The 17,669-nt window shown below is 47.0% G+C and overlaps 1 protein-coding gene across 1 annotated transcript; it reads right to left on the reverse strand.

The window, feature by feature from the left end:
• Positions 1 to 359: 359 nt before the first annotated feature.
• On the reverse strand, positions 360 to 15,570 carry DDB2 (damage specific DNA binding protein 2). The gene is given in 12 exon segments (XM_074867694.1): positions 360 to 1,402; positions 1,404 to 1,564; positions 2,224 to 2,269; positions 2,575 to 2,739; positions 3,019 to 3,164; positions 3,842 to 4,019; positions 5,412 to 5,511; positions 9,166 to 9,311; positions 10,169 to 10,360; positions 11,455 to 11,585; positions 14,392 to 14,575; positions 15,424 to 15,570. Coding segments are annotated over 12 exon segments (1,617 nt in total). The 5' UTR covers positions 15,502 to 15,570; the 3' UTR covers positions 360 to 1,312.
• Between the last annotated feature and the right edge of the window lie 2,099 nt (positions 15,571 to 17,669).

The following is a 17,669-nucleotide window of genomic DNA, read 5'->3' on the forward strand; positions in this document are numbered from 1 at the left end:
TACTACTCTTCTTCTCTAGTTCACGGGGCCAGCACCAGTGTGCTCAGTGTCGGAGAACCGGCAGAACTTACTGCAGTATACCCCTTCCCAAAGGAATCCCCTGATTTACAATCCCTCTTACAGCAGAGTGAGAATTGAGATAGATAAACTATTTCTGGCTGCAGCAACCACTCATAGGTACAGCTTGTAATGCAACCCGTCCAACGTGGAAGGGTCCACTGCAGACACAGTACTATGACTGATATTTCCACCCCTGTTCTAGGTCTCTTAGCCCTCCTGCAGAAAGGTCTGTACCTTCTTCCCCCATACAAAAGCAGTTCAGCAGAATGCTCAAAGCAGCCACTCTCTGTATCAAAGAATAATTTTAGTTTAGTACAAAACTTTATTAATACCAATACTGCGAAACTGTAAAAGTGAACATAGAGAATCTGAGCAGGCCTGGAGCCTGTCCCATCCATCAACCTCTGGGACAGCAGCAAGGCTTGCCTTGCAAACAAACTAAAAAAAGCAAAACTTTTCAGTTTAACAGCAGTCTTGAAACCTGGCTCTGACCAGGGGTGTTTGGAAGAAATCCCTCGTTTCTGCTTTACAACACTTTTATCCAACATTCTGAAGCACATAGGCATGGGTGAAAAAAAATTAACTAATCAGTGACAACAAAAAGCCTAGAGCTCTGAAAATAAACTACAGAATCAGTAGGTTCCCAGCACTATACTGCCCTTGCATCCCATGAGGCAGGTAAAGAGCTCTGGCATCATCATGTTCTTTGTGGTCTAGTTAAATAGCTGCAAGCACAGACCTGAGGTCTTGACAGATGCACGTTTTGTGAGAAGCTTACTTATGGGAGAGGCTGGCGTTCCCCAGGCTACCCAAGCCACCTATCACCTCACCCCTGTGAACAGTCTACCTTTGCAGGATGTTAATCCTGTTAGCAAAGGGTTTCTCAGCTCAGTTTGACTAGAACAGGCTGGGGACCCTGTCACAAGCTGCTCTGCAGCAGACTACAGGAGACAGTAACCTCTGACAAGTGATGACAAGCAGATGTGGCAGGCTGGAAGCAGTAGCTTCAGCAGGATCTGAGATCATCTTTGAAGTTTTCCTAGTGCCTCATAAAATGGGTGGTAATTCCACTTGGAGGAAGAATTGAATACTGACACAACTTTCCAGAAGGGGAGGCAAAGAGACTCGGGAAAGCCAGATCAAATCCAGGGAGGAAGGACAAAGTAGAAGTCTAATGCCCTGCACGGCTCATACTGCCCATTGCCAACACTGAATTTGTACCCTGTGATCCAGAAAGGACCAAAATACTAAATCAGTTCTCTAGATCCTTCCCTTTCCGCTTCCTTCCCTGTGATGTAGAATCGTTGCTTTTTGTTCTCATCTCCTCCAGCTCCCAAGACAGTTAAGTTAGCTTTAAGTTTGCTTGTCCCAGGGTTTGACGGCCTCTGCCCTCCAAGTCTGGGCAAACTCCAGTCTCCAATCCTCCGTTCTATCATGGCTTTCAAAAGATGTTCTTGCTTCCTGGTCACCATGTCCTCCCGGCTCCAGATCAGAATATTAAAGCCTGAGAGGAAAAATTAAGCACTGTGCATCAGAAACTCTACGTCAAAGGCTGTGTCACTTAAATGCCAGAAATTCAAAATTCTTTGTCTGTTCTAAGATATTTCCAAGTTTACAGAGGCTGCAAAGACATTTATTGCAGACGCTATCTCCACACAACCATAGAAATTTGATCTAATTAAGAAACATCATCAAGTCATTCCTAATCTCATCTGTTAGGTCTAAGACCTAAACCTACAGCCAGCTCCCTTAATCCCATACAGCCTGTGAAAAACAGAGTAATCTTGGCTCTGCAGCCTAGGAAATGAGATAAATGAAACGAAGCCCGGCAGGAAAAGGCTGTGTCCCCCCCCGCCATCCTTTTCTGCTGCTGTGACAATGCCGGCAGATGGCAGCAGCTCCCTGCTGCGGGGAGGCTGCTTGCTCCCCCGGACTCCACGCTCCCGGGAGCGTTTCACAGGAGATGACTAGAAACCTGTTCCCTAACTGCAAAGGTGGAACATTGAAAAGAACGTCTCGATCTCCTTTACATATGTAGGAAATAATTACAGAGGGATCTGGGACACCCTCACTCACAAACTGCCTTAGTCTGGAGAAACAAGCCTGCCCTTTTCTGGGACTGGAACCCACCCCTGCCTCATGCCCTGGGTTCTCTTTGCTTACCCATGCCAGAAGCCAGCGTGTCTCCCATGGGGTTAAATTTGTTGAGCTGAAAATGGAAACACAATCAGTCTGTAAGAGCATCACTGGTTATATAACAGTCATAAGAGCACCAGGGCTTATGTAACAGCAACAAACCGTCTGGAAACGTTCCCTAAAGAGTATCACAGAAAGAAAACCCACAGATGACCACGGACCAGCCCTGCTCGAGTCACCAGCTTCAGCCAGCAGCCATACCCCCCGAGAGTGCCAGTCTGTCACAAGAGGGGACTCCTTCCTGTTCTAGTCCCTAACCCATACCTCTCGCCTGCGGCTCAAGCAGCAGGGTCCTTTTAGCTGTAGTGCTCAACTCACCGAGATGATACCGGAAACATTTGGATCATGGAGTTGATAAACCATCTGCCCGGTGTTTCCATCGAAAATGTCAACAGTTCGTAGCTCGTTCACTGTGTGCCCTGGGAACTTAGGGTCTGGGTAGCGACCTGCTACAATGAGGTCATAGCGAGGATGCCACGTTGCCTAGTCATGGAGCAGAGCGATGGGGAGTTAAGAGAAAGGAACAGAGCTCATACTGACACGCACCAGACAATCGCCAGCGTGAGCAACGCTTTGTACATCCCACCCCCACAGCCTGAGGAACACAAGTATCCTCAGAACAGCGCTCTGCTGGGAGTCGCAGCAGCGTGAACACCCACCCACCAATGTAGCAGTATCCTGATCAGAAATCAGACCTGCTTCTGATTTACAGCTGGCTGCTAGCACCAGGCGTGATACTCCTCTCAGACTGCACTGACTTACCTTAATAGGCGTGAGGTGCTGAAACTGCCGATGGGGATGTGGGATCAGATGCTGTGGCTTGGTCCAGTCTGAAGATGAGTAAACCCTGATTTCACTGTTCTGGTCTGTGCTCAGGAGCTTGGCACTGTCTGTTGGACTGAAGTGAGCTAGGAGAGGGGGACAATAAGGCAAACAAAAGATCACAGTGCTGTGACTGACAAGAAACATAAAAGTCACATTTCTCTGATGGGAAACACATTGCTATTTCTTTAACAGGGGTGTGAATATGGCCATGTGTCCCAACATCAAGACTTTACCTGTCTCAAACAAAGCTCTTACAAACAGTAAACTGAAACCTACAGCACTGGGTTACATAGGGAGAATCACTATTCTCATTTTAGAATCACAGAAAGAGGGACTGCAAAGAAAGGAACTTGCTCCTTCAAATGGAAAGTTAGTGGAAACGTTGGAGATAGACACCTGCAGTTTGGACTTCCATGAACTGGTAAAACTGCACCCCAGAAACAGAGGTTTGAGTCTCACGCTCTGCTTTTTCACAGGAACTGCCCCAATAAATTCAGTTTTCTAATCTCAGCCACTGCCGATGCTTCCACACTCGCCTCTCGAGGCACAGTGCCACAGTTTGCACAGGAAGCCTATGACTGTGCTGCAGCTGCCCTATCCACCTCCCTGCCGCTGGCCACACGTTCCCAATGCCCTCCTTGCTTTAACACTAGCTACGGCGTGGCTTCGAATCTGAGCAAAAGCTGCCACTGCCACAACAATAACACCTGAGCTGAGTGGGCTCTCTGCAGACATCCGTGCTACAAAATCCTTAACTCACCTGCATTGACAGGCTTGTCATGAGGAAGCACATGAAGAAAATTCGTTTTGTCTTTGATGTTTCTGAGGTCCCAGATTTTGACTGTCTGGTCCACAGACGCCGTGGCCAACAGCCACTCACATCGGGAGTTAAACTCCACGTGAGTCACTTTCTTCCTGTGTAATTTCAGCTTCCAAATCTGCAGCAGAGGAAGCAGAAAATCATACAGAAAAAAAGTAAGGTCTGGAGTAAAGAAATGGACTAATAATCTACTAGTGCAGAATAAAGAGGTCTCACATTACAGAGTAACAAAACTTCTAAAATACACCAAGAGTTTATCCACTGGAAATAAGAAAGAAGAAGAATGACCTTGAGAACTAACTAATTCTAGGAGAACTCTGATCTGCCAATTTATTACAGCTATGAGAAAGGAAAACACAATCCCTGGTTCCTGGAGGGAAGTATTAGTGGCACTGTACAAAGCAAGACCACATCTGGAATACTTTATGCGGTGCCAGTCTTCCACCTACAGAAAGATTAAAACAAACTGGAACAGGTACAGAAAATGTACTGCTGAGAGAATAATAATAAGGAAGGGCCTGCTTTGTGGGAGAAGACCAAAAGAGCTTGCTTCGATTATTTTAGTAAAAAAGGTGAGAGGAGATATAATTGGCTTCTAGAAATACATCAGCAAAGGAAGATGAGGGTAGGAGAAATATTTCAATTAACAAGAATAAATGGATATGAACTGGCCATGAATAAATTTATATCCAAAGTTGAAAGATTATTTCTAATCAAAAGGGTAAAGCTGGCCCATCCTCCCTACAACAATGGTTATCTCCCAAGTGCAGAAAAGACTCACACATTCTTTTGGGAGAAAAAAACGAAAGGAAGCAACTAACCTCGAATAAGCACAAATCATTTGGAGCACTCCTGACTCAGCCTGCTAATTTACACAGCTGCCTCCGGGCACAGCACACTGGGTGGCAAACTCTTACAGATGTCACCCTTACAGGCAGGGGAAGGGGTAATTCTGGTGTGACGGTACAGCAGGTTCTGGAAATCAGGGCCCACTCCAACTATTCTCCAAAACGTTTCCGTACTAGTTCAGCCTCGAAGGCGCAGCCTGCCTCTGCCTGCCCTCTCCTGGCTAACGGCAGTGGTGCAATTTCTATCCCAGCACTGGCTGAACTGTTGTGGACCCTCTCCAAGGCCACGAAAGGGGACACCTCAAAGCAGGATCTCCTAAACAACTCCCATCAGCGTGCTAAGCTTCTGGAAGCGTGAAGGTTGTTGGCAAAGGGTGCTCACATCTTCAGGTTACCCTATAATTACTCTGGCCAGTAGCAAATACTCTTAAGGAAGGGGTAGCACATGACACAGTCCCTGTTTGGGAATTATTACCATTATACTCAACAATGTGAAAATGTCTAATGAACGGCAGAAGCGGAGGCCTTCTCACCACCTAGGCAATGGGCGGACTCCTCTCCTGAGCTGCAAGCTCCTCTTTTCAGGGTCCCTGTAGTATAGGAAAGCACATGAGCCATGAAGATTCCCGCAGAGGAGATGCTGCATGGGGAGCCATACAAACCTCGTCACCAGAAGTGCTGAGCAGGACCACGTTGCCCACATTATCGCCTGTCACCACTGCGCGGCAGCTCGCAGAAACATCAACACTGCAGTACCAGCAACTAGAGGGAAAGAAACAACATCAGTGCTGCCTCCCACTGGCAAGCAAAGGCAGTGGAGCTCTGGTTCGCATCTCACAGAATCATCTAGGTTGGAAAAGACCTTGAAGATCCTCTAGTCCAACCACTAACCTCACACTGACCGTTCCCAACTCCACCCTATCCCTCAGCGCTGGGTCAATCCAACTCTTAAACACCTCCAGGGATGGGGACTCCACCACTGCCCTGGGCAGCCCATTCCAATGCCCAACAACCCCTTCTGGAAAGAAATACTTCCTAATATCCAGTCTAAACCTTCCCTGGCGCAACTTGAGGCCATTCCCTCTTGTCTTGTCGCTTGTTACTTGGTTAAAGAGACTCATCCCCAGTTCTCTGCAACCTCCTTTCAGGGAGTTGTAGAGGGCAATGAGGTCTCCCCTCAGCCTCCTCTTCTCCAGACTAAACAACCCCAGTTCCCTCAGCCACTCCTCATATGACATGTGCTCCAGACCCTTCACCAGCTTCGTTGCCCTTCTCTGGACACGCTCGAGTCATTCAATGGCCTTTTTGTAGTGAGGGGCCCAAAACTGAACCCAGTCATCGAGGCGTGGCCTCACCAGTGCCGAGTACAGGGGTAAGATCACTTCCCTGTCACTGCTGGCCACGCTATTTCTGGTACAAGCCAGGATGCCATTGGCCTTCTTGGCCACCTGGGCACACTGCTGGCTCATGTTCACCCAGTTCTCCCTGACAAGGGAGACTGTAACAGACTGTAACAACAATCTCCTGCCTGATGGTGTGGGCCTGAGTATCAGGAAGGGGGACAGCTTCTCAGCAATGCTTTCTGCTGGTGACAATGTGGAATAACTTCCCAGCCATCTGCGGAGTGCTCACTGGATGGGGTGTGACACACTGGGACAGTGGAACAGAAGAGGCCAAAGAGCCACTCGGTGCCTGCATATGGACACACCTTGGGAAAGATCAGAACATCCTTGCGACACTGACAAATGTACAGAAACAGCTTTCAGATTACGTTTGCCACAAAACACTGAAGCAGCAGTAAAGAAAAGACAAAAGCACTGGCCTGGAAAGTCGCACATCAAACTGTCTCAACTTCATGTTCCAGGAAACAAAACTGAATAGAGACTTATCTGATAAAGACGTACGTCTTAACGCCAGCTCTGCTGGGAGGGGAAGGGCAGCGAGGGTAAAGCTGGGGTCCTTTGGGAACTTGTTGGAAAAGCTTCACTTGCAAAGATAAATTATTCTAGAATTCAAGGTCATGGAAATAAGCATGGTGAGCCTGAAGCCTCCAGAAGGGCAGCAGGGTAAACTCAATAACCTGAAACGCAGATTGTGCAGGAATGTTTTGTGGCTTTCCTATGCTACCTGAACTGCTACAGACAAAACAGAACACTGATGACAAGGAAGAGGAGGAAGTGACCCTGCTATTCTCACCTCACACTTTATGAAGTGAAAGGCTGTCAATATCTGCCAGACAGGAGATTATGTTACTAGAAAGCAACACCAGAAGATGCAGGCAGCACGCTCAGCTATCTAAAAGCCTAAGTAAGTGCCCTGTGGCCACCTGCCTCCCCACCCACCCTGCAGTGCTGGGGTCAGGACCAGGAGCCTGTCTCCAGGCTCCCTCACAGGATCAATTCATAGCAAGAGTCTCCTAACACTGGCAACAGTAAAGATGTTAGAGAGCACAAGAAACAGCACAGCATTAACGCCAAGGAATGGAGAATCAACCTTGCAGTGCTCCCTTCTCACCAAACATTATGGTGCTCGTGGCCACAGTCCGGGACATGGGAGATGACCTGCACCGCTCTGCCCTCAAGGTCCTGCAGGCTTAGGGTGCCATCCCCTGATGCCACATAAAGCTTCACTGCCTCATAAGGACTGAACTTGATGTCTCCGAGAGAATCTCCTGGCCCTTTCTGGAATACACACAAAGCCAAGAGGCATCACGGTTAGAGTGGAAGACAAAATCCTAATACAATGCTCACCTCTTGGGACACACTGCCGGGTTCTCTAGGTACAATGCACTGCTTTCTGACAGGGCATGTACATAAGAACTCTTTTTTCCTTGTTTGTTCCCAATCTCAGCACATAGATTATAAGCATCTAAGTTCAACCCCACCCCTTTGGGTTGCAAGCCTCACCAGCAGCATTGCTGCTTCTGCTATGGGGGTAGCACTCATCTGCAGTGAACTACCCGGCTTAGACCAGGCTTAGGAGATCACAAGCAAAACCAGCATCATTCCATGCAGAAACCACGTAAAATCTCATGACAGCCCTAAACCAAGCTTTTCTTACAGAGACTTCATTCACCAGTTCCCTACAGTCTGCTTCCAGTGCTGTATCTATCTGGTCTTTCTCAAGGTACCAGCAGGCAGGATGAGAGCAGTGCAAGGAGAAATCCTACTGCTAACCCCATGGCACAGGAATCTTATGTTCCATGTTACGTTATATTGGTTTTGTTATGTTGTTTTGTCACATCGTTTCCCCCCAATCCATCTGCTGAGGAAACGTGGAAACCCTACACAAAGAAAAGAAGGATGCTAGCTGGGAGTCCCCAAACTCTCAGATACTCAAGTGCACTCCATCTGCTGCTCATAGAGCAACTACTTAACAAAGTCTCACTGGAAATACCAGCTTTCAGAAGCCAATAAAGAAAAAAACCAGGCCCACCCGTAGAGGCTGCCTGTCCTCACAGCAGGAATAGGACAGCATGCCCTTTCAAATCCAGGCATCATGGCTGTGACAGGCATCCCACTGAGATACGAGATCCTGATGTCCCAGCCCCAGTCTATCCCTCCCTGCTCACCTGGCCAGTCATCCCAGCACTTGGGTTCACCTTCTGCCCTATTATAAGGCAGCAGCTGGAAACAGCCAATTTGGAAACCAACCACGAGAGCTGCTACCCAGAAAGAATCAGGTGGGGAAAAGTAAGGAGGAGGCCAACCCAAATTCCGTCACTTACCTTTAAGCACTGAACTGAAGTAACTAATTGAAAAGCTCAGGCTTCCTCATGAGTCCACAAAGCAACAGTCTGAGAGGGTGATTCTTAGCGTAGGCAGAGCTGCCTCTAACGATTCATCTCCTCTTTCCACTCATTACTGAAGGAGCCCAGACTCTTTAATTTTGGTATTTTAGATAAGCACCAAAAATCAGGTGGGATGAACTGGCGTAATCCTTGTGATACACACCACTTGAAGTCAGTGGCATTTATGGAGAAGCACTGAGGGGACTATAAATGGTCCTGTAAAAACCATCTGACAACAAGCAGCACTGCTAACAGGTGAAGAGGTTAGAAGGTCCCCAGCTCACAGAGCTATGGGAGGTTTAAAACCAGACAGCTGAGGAAATCCACTGGCACCCCTACACTCTCCCATGTATAACAGCAAGTAAGCAGCATCAAAGAGTCCCTCCCCTTCATGAAGAAAAGCTCTCTCCTACCCACCACCCCATTTCAGAGAAAAATAAAAAAGCAGAGTGAGCCTCCCTGGAAGGTCCCAGAAATTCGGAGGACAAAGGACATGTATGTGGAGAAGAGGAAACCGAGCTCCCACATACTGGAGACAAACATCTCTCTCTCTCTCTCTTTCTCTCTCTCTGTAGCCCTCCTGCCAGCAGGACAAAGAGGCCCAAAGCATTGCTGTTATTTCTTACTCCCAGTCCTCGGTGCTGGTGAAGACCCGGACAGTATTGCCATTAAAATCCTGCAGGATGGTAGTGCCAGCAACTGACGAAGTGTACAGCTGACTAGGGTTAAAAGGGTTAAACTTCAGTCCTGTGATGGCCCCTCCAGCTCCCACCTACAAGGAAGGGGATGAACAAAAGAAAAATCCACTGAGTGATGGGGAAGGAGAAAAGTGTGTTCTGTAAGTCTGCATTCACTGGTATGTCCTGAACAGCAACAGTGAAACACACCACAGCCCTTCAAGGAGGCAAAGACAACCATGTCCTCCCACATGATGGCTGTCCAGACAGCTGCCCTCCCAGAGGACAAATCTGCAACTCCTTCAGTCCCCAGGCAAAGTATTCCCTGGCTGGCTGGCACCACACTATGTACAAAAAGAGAAAGATGACTCTGGAATTTGTGGAGGGTAGACCTCCTCCCAGCGTATACCTACGTTAATTTAGAGGGGATAAAAGTTACAGTCTTTGAGCCTCTGTCAGAATGGGAGCAGCTGAATACAGCAACGAGAGGGCACGCCAGCTATATAAACCACTCATTCTACCTTAGTTTCTCACCTTAGAAAAAGGGACTTTGTTTCTCCCCACTCAAAGATGTTTCCTCATCTGACACAGACTAAAAGGTGAGCAGAGAAAGATAAAACTAAACCAGACAGGCCCTCTCTGCCTACTTGTTTCTGGCATCCCTTTAAGATAACTGTTTTGCCAGTTGCTGTATTATTTTTCCACTGAGCACATGCTAAGTACCACTTCATTATGAACTTGACCAACATGCCTCAGTTCTCCCCAGCACTATAGAACAGTCTGGGACCTAGGAAGAGACACGATGTTGCATCTCAGCCCTGCCCCATTTAGCTAGCTACTCTGCAACCCAAGACCCTTAAGTGCTTCTCACAACAGACCTCAGTTTTGATGTGCAGTATTCGGTGGTGCTCCAGTTTTCCCTCCCACCCGTTCCACGCACCCAGAGGCTTACCCCTTTTATGAAGTAGGTTTTACTAAGTACTTCATAGTCCCAAAGGATGATGTCTCCACCTTTGGAACCGACAGCTACAGTACTGGGGTGTGTTGGGTGCCATTCCAGGCATGTCACTCTCCTGTCAAAGGGACTTGCTATTCGAAAGATGCGGTATGAGGCAAGAGAATGCAGAAAGGGCACCTGCAGGCACTGTTGAAAAGATAAAGAGAATTATGACTTTTGCAAGGATGCCCCGAGGTTCTCTGAATGAGGGGTGCTACCAATTTCTAATTGCCGTCAGCGTTAGTACATTCACACAAAATTCTAAGCTTCCCTGTAGAATGAAGAGAACATGCTGTCCCCAAGGGAAGGCCTATTACCACACAAACTCACATCAGCCACAGCACTCAGAAAGCAACAGAGGACTGAGATACCACACTTCAAATGATGTACGGGGAGCTGAGCCTCGTGGGCTGAGCTAGAAAGGCTGCGTAATTCACAGGGGAGAAGAACATGCTGCCACCCCAGTAAAAGTCACTTATGGCTATCTATGTCTTTACTGAACATCCCAAAATGCTACACATCATCCAGAGATACAACATTACAGTCCTCCATCCAAACTGCCTGCAGCTCAGCTACGCGGCACAGGAGTGAACAGAACACTTGAAACAGGGAATGAGAAACCATGGCACGACTGTAAGGGTTATTCAGCTAAGAAATAGATACTGCTTAGGCGAGCTTGGCGATTTCTTTATCATTCGAATACTTAAAACAGATAAATAACCTGGAACATAAGGCTAGCCCAGGTGCTTCCCACCTACGGAAGTTACAGAAAAAGTTAATTTTCAAATGAAAGAAGGACTATGGCTCTGAAAAATAGTAAAGCATTATGGACTTGATGGAATACGTCTGTGAAGAGGAAAAATCAACACTAAATCTGACATGATTAACAAAGTAGAGCGGATACAAGAACCAGTATGACAAAACAGTCAGATCAGCATGAAAAAGTAGCACTGAGCAACGATTCAATTGGTAGAGTGGGTAAGTTTAAATACGATTTAAGGAAGCACAGAATTAACAGAGGATAAAATGTAGAGCGACAGGGTCGGGTCAACTGAAAGGGAAAGCCATCTCTGCTCTTGCATTTTACAGGATTAAGAAACATAAGGGCGTGCCAGACTTGGAGCCACAAACCGTGTATGTGAGGAACTTTAAGCCCCTTTAAAGTTTCCCTGCTCGTGTTGAAGACGTTTTTATGTAGGGAGCTGAGATGTCCCCCAGGTCATGAAGGAGAAACTCCTCACCTGCCTGAGCTGTGCCCGAATGAAGCCTCCCAGCATGTTCTGGTAGACATAATGAACAATGCTGCGCTGCCGCTCCGGCTGATGGAAAAGCACTCTGTTGTTTCTCACCACAGACCCACCTCTGCTCCAACCTGCCAGAGAGGAGAAGAGTAAAACTTACAGAGAGCCAGCACCCATCACGCTCATTCACTAAACACCACGGGAAGACGCCTGCATTTGCTGCTACATCCATGAAAAGATTTAGCCACAAGACAAAAAGTCTCTAAATGATTCTTACATGTCTAAGGTGCAGCAGCCTCTGCAATTATGGAATTCGGTGCTTCCCATAGCCTGCCAGAGCTTTGTGTATGTTTCCTCTTGTTAAACCTTCCTTCTCCTTGCCAAAGATTTATCAAAAAGACTACAGGAGAGGACTAAAGCAATGCCACGGGTGGTGCATCTCTTGGACCATTTACAGTTTGAATGGATCATACCCAAAATACAATGATGCTATCCAGAGCCCCAACAACTTGGAAATACGCCATGGGAGGCGGTAAGCCCCTGGGTACAGCAAAGGGAAGGTCAGACATGTGACCAGCAGAAGCGTTAACACCTGAAAATTCCCCAAGCATAGCAACATGAGTTCCCACACAGTTCCTGAAATGCCCGCTTGTGAATCAGAATTTTCGATCTGCTTGTGCTGTAGCCCGTACAGTCTACGTCCAGCACTGCGAGTTTTGTTTTTGATAATAGACTTGCTGACGCCTCATCGCCTGAAAACCTTTCTGTTTGGAGTAATTTTTGCTGAGAGTACAGCATGCTTCCACATTTTGTTCATGTTCCAAGTTTTTATCTTCAGGGACCTTTACATAAAAAACGGATCTGTTCAGCCCCATGTCTGTGATCTAATCATGCCCACGGCAATGCTCTGTAACACCCCAGGGGATCCAGACGTCAAACGCACTTCTTAAGAAACAAAAATGCTATTTTCATTCAAGGATATTTATAAAAAAAAAAAAAAAAAAACAGAAGACCAAAAACACAGGGATCATTCTATATGATTAGAACCTAAACTAAATCTTTCTTTAATGCAATGCTGGAGCCTAGAAATGCACAGGTATGAGACTAAACATGCCAACATAGTGCCAACGCTTGTCACACCTGTTGAAATAGTATAGAAGTATTTATATTCTAATTATTTTTTTTCTCAGAAGAATTAGCATCCACAGTTCCTTCTTTAGAGGTGGCGGAAATGGAGGTATTTTTTCCAAATTCCATTGTATTATGAATGATAATTTATTAAGAAACAAACTTCAGGCCTTTGCAGAATCTGCTGGAAGAAACCCTTTAAAAGGTGTTTCAATAGCAAGAAACTGAACCGGACTCCCGTCCTCAGGAGAAAAAATAGTTTTTTCCAAAACACATAAAAATCAAAACTGGAACGCAGAATGGAAAAGCTCAGATACAAAGGTCTTCACCTTTTTAAAAAAGGTTTATGGGAAAAATATGATTGGCCTCTTTTTTCCAAAGTACTAGCTACATCCAATTCCCTCTAAATCTTACAGAAACTGCATAAAAATCAGGCCAAGAAGTTTCAATGAAAATCATGTAGCTAAATTAACTACAGAAGATGCTTTAACTATCCACAGCTATACACAGAACTTCTTCCAAACAGAGTATTTTGCCTCCACATCCACTATTCACATTGTCAGCTGCTTCAAGTTTGGAATTATACACCAGACAACGGAAATGTACAAAATCGTAGAACTTCTGTTATCTCTCATTGTTGAAAAATGCTTCAGCAATTTCTGGATCCTTAAAGCCAAATTTGTACGGGAAGCGTGTACTATTTCCACACAAGACAGTAACTCTAGTGATCTCCTAAACAAACGATGGAATTAAAAGTTTTATCTGAGAAAAGGAAGCTGAGGGGGAGACCCTATTGCTCTCTACAACTACTTGAAAGGAGCTTGTAGTGAGGTGGGTGTTGGTCTCTTTTCCCAAGTAACAAGCGATAGGACAAGAGGAAATGGCCTCAAATTGTGCCAGGGGAGGTTTAGATTGGATATTAGGAAAAATCTCTTCACCAAAAGGGTTGTCAAGCACTGGAACAGGCTGCCCAGGGAAGTGGTTGAGTCCCCATCCCTGGGGGTATTTACAAGGTGTGTAGATGTGGCACTCAGGGACATGGTTTAGTGGTGGACTTGGCAGCGCTAGGTTAACAGTTGGACTATTAACGATTCTATGATTCTATGAAAATAGTCCTTACTACTGAAGTCTACACAACTTTCCTGATAATGCAAAGCATTAACCTTTCCAGTATCTTGGAACTTAATCACCTCTCCTCATTATATCAAAAATCTTTGATTTTTTTTTTAAAGTTACATACTAAAGGAAAAAAAAAATGCACAAGGAGAAGTGATTAGTAGAAATTCTGTCCAGCCTAATCTAAACATAGAAAGTATTCCTACTTACTGGAGCAAAAGTTAGCATATGCAAAGAATTGGGTGGAAATGCCAGTTTAGACTGGATGCTGTAGGATATCAACCTTACAACTATGAAACTGCATTACAAATTGCATGGGGGAAAGAATAATGTATTATCAAGATCAGTCTGTCCTACAATAAAGCAGACGTCTGGTAATTCAGGAATTCCACAGAACTTAACAACCCTCAAATAAGCTGTGACAGCATCTTCAGTGAGTAGGCTTCTACCAAAGGGTACGGAGTCTCAAAAATTAAACACGCATGTATGAGCGCACTCACACACACTCACTAGACAGATAACCTGAGGATGTACTTCCCCAATACTTGTTTGTGTATCACTTTGATATATAAGCCTATCTGAACACTCATGTCTGAACACACTTCTTGGCATTCTGCCTCTTCAACTAGTCGATGCCTGTCATTTAGGGTAAATCTGGTTGGAAGAAACAGTAAGGATCTGAGGAAATGTTACCGATTTTCTCTGGGGATTTGGATGTTTTTCTCAAAAACAACCTCTTTGCTAGTGGCTCATTCCCTAGTTCCTTGTAGTCCGGTTTCCTCTTCCCAGCTGATTTTGTCTCTTCCGACAAATACTCATGTGCCCTCTCATGCTTCTTGTCCTTTGGCTGGTTCACTGGAGCCATTCTGTCTGACCACTAAAAGCAAACAAAGCATGGAAGGTAAGACCATCATACACTTTTAACTAGAGGACAGAGAGGAAAACTGGAATGAAACATATCCCAGCGGTCTGAAAATAGTGATTATACCTGTACCCTCTTTCATCAGCATGACAGTAGCTTTTTGTTGTGCTCTGCTGGAGAGGGGAACAGGTTCAATAAACTCTTCTTTGTTCACATATGAAAATGAACGTATCCTAAAGCATTAGAATATGTTTTGACAGATGTGCTTCTACCGAACTTTTAAGCTTAAAACCCACAGATCTGCATAAAGTACATCTGTGAAACCACATAATACCCTAACTGTTTCTCTAGTAGCTCACACTGAGCTCTTTAGATTCAGCTAAGAAAAAGGTCAGAGCTTTTATGACGATGGCCGGGGCCCACCGGTCTTCTCCCAAACGTGTTCAGAAGGTACTTCCTATGTAACGGCCACTTTTTTTCCTCACAACACCACCTGGTACTTGGAGTGGGCTCCTCCACGGGCTGGCAACCACGCCTGAACTGCTCGGCGCAGGCCTCCCCCCGCCTCCCTCGGGGCTGGCGGGCCGTGGTCACACGCTGCTCGCAGCCGCAGAAAAGATCCTCCGCCACAGCGTCCCACAGGCTCAGCCCCTGCTAGCGCGAAACTTATTTACAATTCGCGGATGGCTGTCACGGAGAGATCTGCCCGTGTTAAATATAGCTCGGCACCCACCGCGCCAGCTTCCCCAAATAGCGTCCCCCCCGCGCCCCCGGGCCTCACCCGGCTGTCCCGCGGGGCCGCCCCTCAGCGCCGCGGCCCGGCTGCCCCGCGGCCTGGGCGGGAAGGGCCGCCCCGCTCTCACCTGCGCTCCGGCGGCCTCCGCTCCCCCGGCGCGGCCGAGGACGGCGGGCGGCAGCCGGCCCCTCCCCCGCGGTTTCATAACCGGGGCGGCAAGCGGCGGGTGCTCCCCGCCCCGGGGCGCAGGCCTGCCCGGCCCCCGCCGACCCTCCGCCGTTGAGGGGCAGCGGCCCGGGCGGCGGGGGGAGGCCGGGGAGGGCCCGTCCTCACCCCCGGGGGCGGGAGGCGGCGGCGAGGCCCGCGCTGCGCCCCTGGCCTGGCCCGAAACACGCAGAATCCGTGAGGGGTCCTTCGGCAGCTGATCGTCGTTATTCTTTTTGGTGCAGGACTTAGAGCCTTTTAGTAGTTTCCTGAGCACCAAATTGGCATGTTACAGCTGCACAGTAAGGGCCCAAAACACTGAACAGCAACCCCAAAAAAAGGACACGTTTCAAAACACAACTTCCACAAGAAGACGCACCTGGTGTTGGAACTCAGCAGAAAAAAAAAAAAAAAGCACTTTAAAAGCAGATAAAAGTCACGGCAAGACCAGCTCAGAGACTACCAGCTCTTACATGACGAAGCGCACAAGAATGGGGAAGGAAGAGCCCTACCAAGGCAGCTGGAGGTACCAGCACTTCCCCCTCCACCTGCGAGGGAGGCTGCTGCCTGCCGGCCGCGCTGCGCTGCGGGGGCACCTCCGCTCCGCAGCCACAGGGCCCCCTGCTTCAGGCCTACCGGTAACTATGAGGAGTAATTAAGGTCCAGTCATCCACACAGCTGGCTATGAACATCGGTCCCAAAATATCTGTACATAACCACTCCTCGAATTGTGGGGCTTCAGGGGTTGGTTCTGGGTGTTGGGGTGGGGGTTTTTTGCACTATAACCATAGTTACCTATGCGTTTTCTCACATATTAGGAAATGCATAGAAAAACAACAGAAACCCAGCCTCTATGCTTTCCTCCTGAACTGTAACAACACAGTAGTAGTTGCTACCATCCTCAGAATATCAGAATGACATACACAAAAAATTATAACCACCGACAGACAACACAGTCTGGTTTTGAACACATACGTCAACCCAATTAGCAAATCTTCAAGTCTTATCAAGCACTTCTGTAATACACAACTGTACCCACTGGCAAAAAATAGCAAGAGGAATAAATGAACGTAGCACTTCCCTTCTTCCCTCTGAAGCCTCGAAGGCTTGATTTCCAGGAAGGGAAACTACTACAGAAAAAGATCCTTTTTATCACGACAGTGAACAACGGTTTCATCTATAGGTCTGCAGAAGTCATCATCATTGGAAACAGAATCTATGGAGTTCATCAGGATCACCAACAAAACACCAGTTACATAAATCTTAATATCTTTTGGTCTTCATATCCTTTAAAAGGGGTACATTTCAAAATTTGTAACTGAAAAAAGGGGTCCAGATACCAACCTACTTAAAGCAGACTGAAAGACTTGTATTGATTTCAATGTTCTATCTATTAATCCCAAAGAAAACTCTGACACTGTCACCCACATTATCTCCAGCAAAGGTGTGCGCTTCCTGCCCCTGCTCCATTTGTCTCCCAGCAGTAGTGTCCCTGTGCAGAGCACACACCCAGTAACCTACGCATTTCCCTCTTGGAGATATCACAGTTAGCATTTTTTAGAATGGAATGGAATGGGCTATTTCAGCTGGAAGGGACCCACAATGATCATCTCGTCCAACTGCCTGACCAATTCAGGACTGATCAAAAGTCAAAGCATGTTATTAACGGCATTGTCCAAATGCCTCTTAAACAAGACAGGCTTGGGGCATCGACCACCTCTCTAGGAAGCCTGTTCCAGTGTTTGACCACCCTCTCGGTAAAGAAATGCTTCCTCATGTCCAGTGCAAACCTCCCCTGGCGCAGCTTTGAACCATTCCCACACGTCCTGGCACTGGATCCCAGGAGAAGAGCTCAGCACCTCCCTCCCCACTTCCCCTCTTCAGGAAGCTGTAGAGAGCAATGAGATCGGCCCCTAGACCTAAACTCTAGACACATTGGAGGACCTTAACATCCTTCTTAAATTGTGGGGCCCAAAACTGCACACAGTACTCAAGGTGAAGCTGCACTGCTGCAAATACAGCATGCTAAGTAATTTCATCAATTACTAACACCACATTTGCTTTCTCTCTAGAGAATCACCAGGTATTTTTGTCATTATTATTCACTAAGGACAAGCATAGCAGATAGCACACAAATCACGCACAGAAGAAATGCCACTGGACCAGGGT

The sequence above is a fragment of the Strix uralensis genome, chromosome 4 (assembly GCF_047716275.1).
Source record: "Strix uralensis isolate ZFMK-TIS-50842 chromosome 4, bStrUra1, whole genome shotgun sequence".
NCBI lineage: Eukaryota > Metazoa > Chordata > Aves > Strigiformes > Strigidae > Strix > Strix uralensis.